This window comes from Dermacentor andersoni, chromosome 8 (assembly GCF_023375885.2).
Source record: "Dermacentor andersoni chromosome 8, qqDerAnde1_hic_scaffold, whole genome shotgun sequence".
In the NCBI taxonomy this organism is placed as follows: Eukaryota; Metazoa; Arthropoda; class Arachnida; order Ixodida; family Ixodidae; genus Dermacentor; species Dermacentor andersoni.
Window position 1 is genome coordinate 115,727,979 of NC_092821.1, and position 13,253 is coordinate 115,741,231.

Below are 13,253 nucleotides of genomic sequence, written 5' to 3' on the forward strand. Positions count from 1 at the left end.
CTACGCGGGCTTTACTGACAGCACTTTGGGAAGTGAATGAAATGGTATGGTATGGTATGGTGAAACTTTAAAGAAGTCCTGCAGATCGTGAGTCTTCACGAAGCGGGCCGCTCCCACGTGGGAACCGGAAGGACGAGCCTTTCGGCCGCAGCGTGGGCCTGCATCATCAGTGAATGAAATGCCGCATCAAAATGAACCTGTCAGCTTCATACTCGGTGTTCACGTTCGCAGCAACATTGGGCGGTATGGGCTGCATTTATGTCATGCTTACCTTCGGGCGGCGGCAGTATTTCGCCGGATGCGCCCGCGTATTTTGTCATACTTATTTCGTATCGTTTGTTTAATTTTGTGGGCTGTTCGCCATACGGAACGTGGAGAGACTGGCCCCAGCTTAGAAATCTGACATTTTAATTCCACAACATTGCTTTGCCGCGTCACAGCACTTTCGCATTTTAAAATCGGAAATCATTTCATTTGTTACCCAACTCAACCTGTAGTATAATAAAGAAAGAAAGGTATGTTTAAAGAGACAATAAAGGCCAATACTAAGTCGGCGTGGGCAGCTTAAATACAATTCCAGAAACCTCGGAACGCTTGTTTCGTGCTAAGAAAAGGCAGTTTACGAGAAAGTTGCACCTGAAGGGTCCGGATACCTTTTTCGAAATTCAAATCTCCCGCCACCCAACCAGCGGGTGGTGACGTTGTTTAATCCATCACCATCCTTTGCTGTAGCGTACAACAGAGGGTGGCACCGAGCCAAGACAGATAAAGTCAGAGCGGTGGATTCGCTGCTACAGCTGATTTTTGGCCAAGCGGCGTAGACCGTTCGCGCATCCCGCAACATCACATGGAAGTTGAATTCTCTGCTGCTTACAGTTTGTCCGAGTTTCGCGAGCCAGTAAAACCAGCGTAGCAGTACGCCATAACTACTGAAGCTCGAAAGCGAGAGCGGCGCGCAGTCGAGCGGAAATGAAACCGTTCGACCGCCCGAGTCGTTGTCAAGGGTAACTTCAATGAGTTCTTTTGTCTAAACATGAAATAGAACTGAAAAGCAGCATTTTATTTCGTCTTATAATACAATAAAATGATGTTTCGTGCCACCAGTGGTTGAGTGCTTGTGACAATTTAACTGATGAGTGTTTTCGTCATTGAGCAAGTGGCTGAATTTTCTGGCGGAGTCTCTAATCATGTCCTGCATTTACGTCAATTTGTCAAAATATTAAGGCTCTGTTCGCGATAATATTGACGCCTTAGAGATTCTCGAACACTAATCTGTCACTTGAACTTCGCTTAACATTACCCTTTAGTGTCTCCTTAACGTAAGTAGGTAAAAAAGAATAAAAATTGCTCAGGACAGAGCGCTAACTTCTAACCAGTGCTGTGTCCTTTGTATTCTTTCTTTGTGCTGTCGCGCTAAATAAACTTTTTTTCTAAACATAATTCCAGCAAGCCCAAGCAGCCAGAATTCTTAAAGTCCAAAATTATTTTTTATCTTGGCCTCACAATCACAACAAAATATTAACTTCGTTGACACAATCTTTTGCACCCTTACTTGGTCAAAGTGCGCGAGTATAGAGTGCTCAAGTGCGCTAGCCGAATACGATTGACTCCGAGATTAAGTCTAGCGGCCCGTACGTCGTCAACCAAACTAATAACACACTTCGGGTTCCTGGTACTCAGACCCTACTGGTACTGATGAAGGGAGTGTAATCTTGCGTTGGTCATCTTTGAAGTACTGCAAGAGCCTCGTTATGTGCGTTTCGATGGGGCAGAGCTCATCGCTACCCCTACCGTCCCCACCCGCTGTATTGAAAGACGTGTCTCAAGCTCAGCCATTGGGTTGACCATTGCCCCCACACCATACGCGGTGTTTAGCGAGACGTGCGAAAGAGACAAGCCCCTCGTTCACAACCAGGTACCCCTTACTGCAGGTCTTGCGAAGGGACCCACCCTGCAACAGACTAGAACTGCCAACGGCGAGAGTAACAGCCGTTCAACAATGCTTGGGTGCAAAAGGCCCTCAAGGACGAGCAGCGCCAACTCCAACACTCCACTGCCACGACCATATCCACCCTTATTGACGAAACCCGACGATCCCGCGAGCCCCGTTTAGCGGGCCAAGGCATTCGAGGACCCGCTCGAGATTCCCGTATAGGTCTCAGACCCGCGCGAGACCGCAGTCTGCTCTTAAGCGGCATCGAGATGCCCTCACCGCCAATCTCCGTCTTTACCTATCGGCATTGTAATCCTTGAAGAAGGCCTTTAAGGGCAAAGCCCAGGCCATAACAACCATGACCACCCAGCTGTCACAACGGTCCCCGGAGCGAAGAACAGGTGGATGCTCTAGTGGCAGTTACGCACGCCATCATGCAGGCGGCTGTCGATAGGCTGAAACAGCGAATCGAGGTCCTGCACACAGGTCCGATCGTGCATACAGCGTACCTTCCTACTCCACAACAGCATTTAGTTCTAGCATAGAAATCACTACGCAATTATGTCAGAAGCATGTAATAATTTCACGTCTTTTGGTACTTTTTCTGTACAAATGCCTTGCGCCAGTGCCACCGATTTAAAAGCGTATGCCAGCCGCTCAATATTACGTCCACAAGCAGCTCACGTATCGCACTCACATTCCCATATAAATACACGCCCTGTTGCTTTGAAGTGTAACACGCCACAGCTGGTCCGGTAACGGAATTAATAGGAATTCTGACAAAAGCGGGGTTCCTTGCAACAGCACGTTGCTACGTTCAACGAGCCTGTGGATCATATGCTATTGCAGAAACCATATCGCTCCCCTTCTTTATACCGCTAGCACAACATTTCGGATGCCTCTCGTGGTACGGTGGCCCGGTTTGCAGAATTCTCAGGTGTCACACACACATCGGCAGCATCGACATCCCTCACGGAATACTCGAAATCATCAGGCAGGGCAAGTACAGCGATAGTTTAATAGGAATGTCTATACAGCGCGCGCTGTTCGCGAAAGCACCTTTTTCACCTCCTCCTTAACTAAATTGGTCATCTTAGGCCTGTTTGGTCTCCGGCGATTTCAAAGCACCACGTCAGATCTGGGATTAACCCTAAGCCGCATATTGAAAGACATGTGTAACATGCGATATGCACTCTATTGGCCTACTAAGCGGGATACAATGTAACAGGATACGTGCCCGGACCTCACAATTCGTGCGCCATACTGGCCGAGTCATTGCGCTAGGGCCCTTGGCGGAGTTCTTGAGTAGCCATCATTACATCTTGTGGCCACTGCCCTGCCATTCTCTGATGAGCGAAGAAAAAAGCGCAAGTTACGCTTTAAGCATTGGGCGCAATTCAGGCAACGGCGCCATTCTGAGGTATGATCAATCGCTAGACTTTTTCACCAGAGATATTGCACAAACATTTTGTGCACACGCACGCATTGGTAAGCATAACCGAGACACGCAACATAGATTCACACCTAATCAACTTTTGGGACGCGCGGGGAGGGCTCCAGTGGTGATGCAAATGTCGACGTCACAACCGCAAATTTTACAAATTAATATACTACATTACACTGGAAACCCAAAATAACGCGCAAGCCCTCATCACGAATAACTGGCGCAAGCTCTGCGACACTGTTTCGGCCATTTTGGGCACTGTGATAACGTGGTAAATTTTTCGCTAACTCACTTGATGCTCCGCAACAAAGACTTTCAAGATCTACACATCGCGATACACGAGTTCCGGGATGACACCTCTAGACCCTTCAAGGAGCTTAAGAAAGAGAGAGAGAGAGGAATCACTTTATTCTGCGACAAAAAATGAATGGATGGCCTCATTCAGAGAATCCCTTGCAGCATGCTTCAGCGTAAGGCGGATAAAGTTTGCAAGGAATTATTGGCCTTCAACGGTGGTCGGGGCGGCCAGCCACTAAGTGGAAGGGATAAGTAGGAGAGATGAGAGTTTCGGTAAGCGGAGTAGCATTGGCTGGCATTGTCGTAGGATTTGCGATGTCTTGGAAGGATAGACGCCACAGTGGCTAAAACGAGGAACGTCTTCAGTGATTAGAACTTGGAGGAGGTGCTTCCGTGCTGTCGTGAACAGGCTGTTTGTCAGTGATTGTCGGATGAATGTGCCCTCTTGCCTTCTAATGTATTGGTGTAGCTTAGGGCGTGCCCTGCGCTCATCGCTAAACGTGTGCAATTGTGTTGAAGGCTTTGGTGAGACAAATAGATTAGATCAGAGGATATTTGGGGCATAGAGTATCATATCGTACGCAACCTGATTAGCTCCTTCATTCCCCAACGTCTCCTCATCGTCAAGAATCAAGACAATCTCTACTGTAAATCGAGACATTCTCGTAACTGTTCTGTGATATGATTAGGTAAGCCTCCATGCATGAGAGTTCTAAATGCTAACAGTGAATCAGTAAATATGCTGGGTTTAGTGATAAGTGTTAGTGTAAGATGTACCGCTGCTACTACTGCATGTAGTTCTGCTGTGGTCGTATCAGTGTTTGAAATTATTGCAGTGTGTATTGTCAGCAAGGCGTTATATAGCACAGCTATAGCAGTGTCTTTGTCTTAGACAGCAGTGCCTATATACTAATAGGTGTCATGCTTTTTGCGCCCTACAATACTACTTTCTGTGTCCGCCTAGCTTTATTTTTTATGGCGAAAGCAATACTGCTCGAGGTTTCAGCTCTTGGCCGTCGTGCCGGAGAATTCACCACTGACCTTTAGCGTGACCTACGTGTGACGTCATACCAGCTGTGGGAAAAGCGGGGCCCGAACTCGGCTCGTCGCGATCGTTCCAGCGAATACTCCATGCTGCAGCTGCGCACCGCTGCCGCGAGGCGCGCTCGCTGCACGTGACGTCATGCCAGCTGTGGAAAAGCGGCCCCCCCAACTCGGCTCGTCGCGATCGTCCCAGCAAATCCTCCATGCTGCAGCTGCGCGCCGCTGCCGCGAGGCGCGCTCGCTGTACGTGACGTCATGCGAGCTGTGGAAAAGCGGCACCCCAACTCGGCTCGTCGCGATCGTCCCAGCGAATCCTCCACGCGCCGCTGCCGTGGGGGAGGCGCTCGCTCAACTTGACGTCATGCCAGCTGTGGAAAAGCGGCCCCCCAACTCGGCTCGTCGCAGTCGTCCCAGCGAATCCTCCACGGTATTTCAGATGATGTGTATAAGGTGAAGTTGCAACGATGTGCTGCAGCTAAGAAGCGGCGACGTGCGGAAAAAACGGATGAAGAGCGGGAACAGCGTTTAGCTAAACGGCGTGCATATTGTGCAGCCAGGCGAATGCGTTCAACATCTCTTGATCTGGGTGCATCTACAAGTATCATGCATGCTCTCAATGCTGACGCGACTTTGGCGACACCTGATCGTTCGACCGCAAGCCTTATGGATGCTTTAAATGGCGACGAGACTGCATCTACACGTTCGATGAGCAGTATGGAGCTCTACAGCCTGAACAGAAGATTGCTTTCGCAATCCACTAGGATTAGCCAAGCTAAGCCTCTTCCAATTTTTTTTATTGCGATAAAGACTTGCCCTTCAGGCATAATTCTTGGTGCGTATATGTGTATTCTATGTGTGCTGTGAGGCCTGTGTTGTGTATGAATTGCCTAGCTTTATTGATCACAAGTTGCATTTGTATAGGGGTGGTGTGATCTTGAAGAGTGACCTAGATTGCGGTGGGAGTAATGATGCGGCTGGTATGGGTGCGCGGCGACGGTTGAAAGTCCACACATATGAAGCGTGTGTCTATCCTGCGCAGTTTATTGAAGTCCGCGTTCTTGCCTTCGTTTGTTTATGGTAATTATTTGAGCGACAGTACTGTTATAGACCGTATCGGCCATATAGACGGTATCGGCAAGCACTAGTGCTTTAGTACTGACGGGGAGTCCCAAAGCTTGCTTGATAGCGTTCCGAATTATGCATTTATGCGTGCCGTATTTTGTTTACGGAGATTGTTATAAGTCAAGTGGTATCGAAGTCTGGATATAAGTAACGCCTCACCAAGGCGCAGCACGCCTGCTTCTTTTAGGCTATGGTTTCTACTCGATACCCTTCGCGTCATGTGAAGAAATTTCTACTCTTTTCTAAGTATTCTAGTGTAGCGGAGGGCCGCTGCCTTTCTTTACATGGAACCCTAGTTTCCTTAAGCATTTGGTCTGTGGTATGAGTGTGTTCTCACACATAATTGTGATGCATGAAGGTATCCACCTGGAGCTGTGTAATAGAAATAGCTCTGATATTTCCGGAGCATATCGTAGTCTAATGTGCATCGCCGCAGCCTGGACGTTGTTGAAAGCTTGTTGTAGGGGGTCTTGTAAGAGACCTGAGGATCCTCTTTCTATCTATATCATGAAATAATCGGCATAAAATGAATATTTGATGTCTGCAACTTGTTGTAGGGCCTTGTGTATTGTGCACAGGGCTAGGGTGAACAACGTGGGGGAGATGACTGATCCTTTCGGTAGGCCTTTAGAGGAAGCGGGTAAGTGTGTGACGTCTAACCATCTATGATAATCCTGAAGGTGCGTTCCTTGGAAGAACTGCACACCCAATTTCATAGTGTTGCGCTCCATTCCATACCGGCATGTGTCACATGATAGAAGGCATATCTAAGACCTCTCGCAAAGATGGCTCTTAGTGGGGCCATGCTGGGCCACAGTACCCTGACCACCACCATGTAAGCGAGAAAATGAGCTAGTGAATACGGACATAATGGTTGACGAGACCTAGGTGGTCTTAAAAGACCTATACTACAAGGCGACACTGGGAGCAAACCGATATACTCGTATTATATAGTACACCAGTCATGTACTTATGTGGTTAAAATGAAGTGAAAAAAAAAACAATGATTAAAAACAGTGTTCGGGTGGCCACATTTGCCTACGCCTGCCACCTCCCGTTCGCATTACACATGTGGACAGGATTACTTCAGGCCAAGCCCTAGCTCATCGGATGACGTCCCCTTTGAGAAGTAGCTTCGTCTCATTCAAGAGAAGGCATTTGCTTTGCCTTGGATCGAGCATGACAAGTTAAACCAGTTAAATTATTACATTGAGAGGGATGCGTTCCTCTGGTATGTTTCGGATATATTTGTCAGTAACCACACATGGTAAGATGTTAGAGAAGGATTGCTGGACCCCCTCCCTGCCACGAGTGACTTTTCCCGCTTCTTCATCCGCTACAAACTCAGGAAAGGAGAATATATCAAGAAATACTATAACGAGGAGGGACGACTGAACAGCCTCGCCATCCTTCAGAATGCCTATGTCATCTGTTGATCAAATGAGGGTGTTTCGACTGGGTTGGAGGCCTTCGCCTCTTCGCTGTCCTTCGAGAGTCCCTCGAATGGTTGACTGCAGCGCAATGAGCCGAGTCACCCCAGAGTAAGTTGAGCAGAAGTCCACCTTCCTCTGTCGCAAATACCTAGATGGATATGGACAGCACAATGAACTGTTGCCAATTACAAAGGCATCTTAAAACATATCGACGGTGACGGAAAGAGCAAGAGTACGCCACTCGCTTGTGGTCTCTAAAAATGCACGAAACGGGGAGAGCGGCCCAAAGTTTCATTGGTACACTTCCATGTACTTGTAAACGGTAGGTTGATTACAGCTATTCTTAATACGGAGGGGGGGATGAGAAATATTATACACTCTTCAACTTCTGTTACTCAAAGATTCGTGCATCTTGATTCGTGAAGTCGCATCATCTGCAAGAAGCTTGGGTCACGTACTTGTAAACTGGGAGCTGCGCTCGTTCTAAACGCCATGGCTCATGTGGCACTACCGGCGAGCGGTGATAATGACCTTTATTCGGTGGCGTGACGCGCTCGTTGGTCACGCGAAGAGATGCGTTGAAATTAAACTGCCTTGTACATGTCATTGGCGTCAGTCAGCATATTTCTCGCCCTTCTTATTTTTGGAGCACACCTGGTATATTACAAAAGAAGTATACGTTGCACTTTCCTGCATCCTCAGAAGGTTGGCCTATTCATTAATGCATGTAAAGGCGCACTGCAACGAAATTTCCTTATGACTGAACTGTTCAATTCGTTCTATAATACATCTGACACACGAGAATTCCAAATGCCTTTGCACAAGGGGACGTTCACCGAGATGTTTGTCGCGCGGGGTTATACTTCAAAGCAGTATCTCCTATTTCTGATGAAGGTTCCTTGCGTTAAAAGAGAAATACAGACGTCCCTGAAGGAGCAACTTTGTACAACATATGTTAAACAGCTGGAAACTTGATAAAACGCAGTGGTGCCACTAAAATAATTTCTTTTTTTGCTGGGACAAACACTTTCATACTCAGCAGCGATGCTATTATTATCTTAGCAGTTGCTCGATACCCAACTTTCTTTAATAGTTCTGTCAGTTTTATTTTGAATAAAAAGCACGATGTCTGTCTGCTTCGGTCAATGAGATCGCACTAGAGAGACCGTGCCGAACTGAGCGTCAGCGGTGAAACAAATTTTGTCAGGGGTCATTATGCCTACCAAGAAATGCTGGCTTTTCACCAATGTCATGAGTAGGAGGTTACCGACGGCCGGGAGGATCGACGGCCAGATACGAGAATGGCAAGTGCCCTACGGCCTACTTAAACTGTATTTGGATGCGTTATTAGTCGTGCGGCGCAGGCAAACGTCTTGAAAAACTGTTATCCCTCCTTAAGGCGCTCTCAGCAGCCGGACCGCTCTCTCATATGCATGAGGTGTGCTAGATTCATTAAAGTTGCTGCCAAGTTCCTCGAAAAAGTGAAATAGAAAGCAGCGAAGTGGCTGAAAAAATAATTGATGTGATAATTACGTGTGGCTTCTCATTCTAAATGTAAACCATCGTTAATAATGTGCAAACGTAGCCTTCGAGGATCTCTCACCCGATATTTCTCGGGGCAAACATTGATGAGATGCGTGCTATTCCCTCCACCCTATTTCATATCCGTTGATATTTTACGGATGTTAAGCTCCGCTGTTCGGCAGGTATTTTTAAACAATGCGGCAAACTCTTTCTAGAAGAGCAGTGAAGTTTGTAGCTCACTTTAGGACGAGAACCTTCACAACGACTGTGCTCTCATAATTTTTCTTTCAAAATTAACATGACTTGATTCACTCACATGCTTTTCTCAACATATTCTTCATTGAATGAAAAATCGACCTAGTGAAACCGGGCTTTCGATACTGAATAGCAGCCAACCGCTCTGCCGGCTCGACACATCACGCCAAAATTTTATTTATTTTTTTATTTTAACATACTGGGGGTCAATCCCTCATGGGATCATAACAGGAAGGGCAAGTAGATATGGTAGTATTTGCGAACAAAGAATATAAATAGATTATGTAATCATAAGTGTGTTATTGCAAAGGTTTTGGTTTCACTAAACAAAAGATTTAAGTAGTTCATCACAAATGCAATATTTGGGTACAATATACTATAACAAGGAAGAATCTGAGAAAACAAGAAACCAAGCAAGAAAGAAGAAAAAAAAACACCTGAAAGCACGTGTGATATACAATACCTAATGAACATGACAAACAGGATGCAGTCATGCGTATGATGCATCATACAAAAGGAACACTCATAGATTAAAGTGTTAGGCTATGAAGATCGGTAACAAACCTGACTATGTAAGTCAGAGCTGTAAGGCAAGGAGGCGTTCTTCCACTGAATTAGCAAATGTATCTATCTAATGAGAAGCTGTTACTAATGGATTCACTTAGTTTATTCCACTCTCTTATCGCTAAAGGAAAGAATGAATTCTTAAAGCAATCGGTGTGAAAAGAATGCTCATTGAGTGTTTGTGTGTTTTTATGCCGCTTTGGCCGTGTTTCATTTCTTAAATCCAATTAAGCAACGAAATTGTAGCATTACACAAATTTAAAAGGCAAACAACGTTCTGTCAATTATTTCAGACAGAGAAAGATGTGGTAGGTTTGATTCATTCAAATAAAAGAACTAGTAGATTTCATACAGGTGCAAGGTGGAGGTGTTGCTATCTGCTGGAAAGATGGGCGCGAAAAATTTTGTCCAAACAGATGTCATCACACTCGTTTCTATAAACAGACAAGTGTGTTCGGCTATCTGAAGACTGGCAGACCCAACGTTTCCATACGTCTTCCGCAAGTATATCGAAAACTGCGGGATGCCATTTTGCGGCAAAACAGTACTTACGTCTAGATAGACGTGAACCCCGTTCGCCCTTCTCGCTTCTAATATCAGTGCGTGCACGTTGAGGTCCGTGATTAGCGGCGTAGTGAAAGAAGCCATTCTCGCCCGTCTGTCCGAAGCTCCTGTTCTGAAATTTCTCAACTAAAGCCCTGCACTTTCCGCGGAGAATAATACTTGTTTTGCAGTTGGAATTTACACCCAAGTCGACAGAGCGAGCAAAGGAAAATCAGACGAAGGACGAGAACCTCAATCGGACGTTCTTGCAGCAAATTAGGCCCTCGCGGTTGGAAGGCGAATATTGCCAACTGCTCGAGAGCAACGCGAATAAGTAGAAGCATGGAACATTCTAGAGGTAGTAATCGCTTCCGGAAGCTGACGTCATTTCCGGCCTCCTCCAAGCTACGCTCGCCACTGCTAGAACAGTGCAGCACGTCGCAAGCCAGAGCATGGGGTAGCAGAGTATGGGGGCACACGATACACAAGGCGGGCTATATGTGATTGAGGTAGGAAATTAGCTGACGTCTTCCGTGCAGTGAACTATTGACAATCGTTGGTGGCTACAGCGAGACCCCAATGCTAAACGGGATATGATGTTTGAAGAGAACGGCTTCGCGAATTTCGCTTGCTGCTTTTCGACGCCTACAGTAGCTCCCGCAGTGGTGCGGGCGTTTAGTTATGCTCAGTACAGGACGAGATTAATGTTCAGGCTGTCTCGACCATTATGGTGGCGGCATGAATGCGATTTATGTTTCCAACGCTGTTGTAAGACAGAACGGAAGTTTCCAGAAGCGGCTTGTATAATATACGTTTCCTTTTTGCTTGAGGAAAGGCGAGCTTTCTGATTAAATTCAAGAAATATTTCTAGCCCCAGGAATGTGACCAAGAAACGAATAGTTATAATGTTTTAATTTTTTTTACAATTATCAGCAATAAAATATTTTAAGTACACGTCCCACAACGCGTCTTAAATGTACAGGGATGCCGTTTATCTGAAAACGTAGCATAGCTTACCCTGCGTACTTCGAAGAAATGCACCTTTTAAGAAAAGCATATTTCGGTTAGAATTTCCGCCTTTCTCTTGCACAGAAATTCATGTAACCAGATATAATAAGCAAACGTGTTTTGCAAGAATTGATCATCTCACGCGTGCCGCATGACATAATGCGATACTTTAAAATCAGGTGTGCAATGATTGAAATCAAAGGTGTCCAACAACAGGCCGGTGTTTGAAGTATCTATATAAAATCAATAATATCTGGTGCGTTTCTAGAGCGAAACATTTATAAAATTGTGCTTAGACATTTGTATTATATTGTTTTTCACAAATGTACCTTTTCTTTTACAGAACAAACAAACTGAATTATGAATACGGAGGGAAATACTTTGAGATTAACCGCCTCTTGTTTAACTATGCAGCTTTAAAGATACTCACATATTGTGCACATCTTCGGAGGTTGCTTCCCCTCGTCTTAGAAATGCCTTGCATGCTTCATTTAGTTAATTATAATTATTTATTTATCCATTTACTTGCGAATCTATGCTGGAAGGCATCACGGAGGGGAATGTGTTCAGCAGGATGAAAAATTTATCCAACGAGTAAAAAGTAACTTTCTAAACACACGATCTCAGCCACGGTAAATCGCAGAAAATATGGGTGCGCACAAGGAAGGCATCTTCACAGTAATACAGTATCACCTTATATTGCAGAAAATTAACAAGTAATGGAATCAGTAATTAGAAATTCAGGCTACACAGCATTTGCTTGTTAAAAGATGCATGAAACTTGGAATTATTAGTATTGTTTCGGACTGCTGTGTGAAGGTGATTTCATTCAAGAATGGTTGGAGTTAAGGCGCGTAAAAATTTATTGTGGCTATATTTACTGTCTATAGAAATGGTCAACACGTTGTGGTATATGTAGCGATGGACATGTCAGTTAAGAAGCCGAAATTCATGGCAAGCTTTGTTTGAGGTTATAGTAGCAATTCGAGCATAGATTGGACATATAGAACGATTGCAAAGGTTTCCAGAAGTACTAATTAGGAAGCATGGTTCATGCAATGTTGTACAGCGCATCCATACTTCATTTTGATTATATTATAATTTTTATAGGAACAATTTGATAGACAGAGGATGGTGCATTCTCACCGTAGCGGAGCAAATAAACAAAAGATCGATTCGCATTGTTAGTAATGTCGGTATAGCCTGACCATATGAGATTAGCGGTAACATGAAGGCGTGAGAGCCTACATTAATTTATCTGCTCTAACGTTGTATTCTTAACTAAACCGAAGAAATGTTTTGAATAGGTGTTGGGATAATCTTGCTGTCCAGTCTGGTGTGCCACAATGGCTTCTTTCGGGCCCGATTCTCTTGTTTTTATTAACAACATTTGTGATGGCATGCTAACCCACATGAAATTGTCTGCGAATTATTGCGTATTGTACACAACGGTATATGATGACACATTGTTTTCTATTGATCGATCCTCCATGAAAAATACTAAACGTAATTCGTAGAGGTATAGTCAATAAGGTGAGCGATTTCAAGGCTCTGTTGTTTAATTACAGTCCAGATATTTATACCGACAGAAATCTGGTTCAAGCCCGCAATTTATGACAGTGAATTCGTCCCGTTTCAATATAGCGCGTACACAAAAGTTCGCGAAGAACAAGGTGGAGAAGTATGCTTAATTTTCATGGACTCTGTCCACATATTCAGCATGCCGGAAGCACCTAATATTCAATGTGTGTTTTTTAAATCCTATCATCAGAAGTTAAGGTATGTTATCGGACCCATGTATAGACCGCCTGGTTTTTCTCTTAGTGTACTAGAAGGTCTGACTAACTACCTGCGCCGATGATCGTGTTGACCTAGCAGGCAATTTTGATACCCCAAATATGGACTGGTCTACTCTTTCGCTGAAAGATCCTAACAATAAATATGCAGAAGTTATATTGGATATTGTATACTTTTTTTATTTACTACAAGTTGTAGAGAACCTTACCAGGATACTATATACCTCGTATCTTGACCTCATATATATACCTCGCATCTATAAGTCATATCTTGACCTATTTGTCCTTAG

The 13,253-nt window shown here is 44.9% G+C and overlaps 1 protein-coding gene across 1 annotated transcript in view; it reads right to left on the reverse strand.

Moving 5' to 3' along the window:
- Positions 1 to 10,787, reverse strand: part of LOC129384337 (uncharacterized) — a 48,843-nt gene extending 38,056 nt beyond the window's left edge. The window contains exon 1 of the mRNA XM_055069674.1: positions 10,169 to 10,787. Coding sequence (XP_054925649.1) covers positions 10,169 to 10,264 — 96 coding nt within the window. The 5' untranslated portion in view covers positions 10,265 to 10,787. The remainder of the gene's footprint in view (positions 1 to 10,168) is intronic.
- Between the last annotated feature and the right edge of the window lie 2,466 nt (positions 10,788 to 13,253).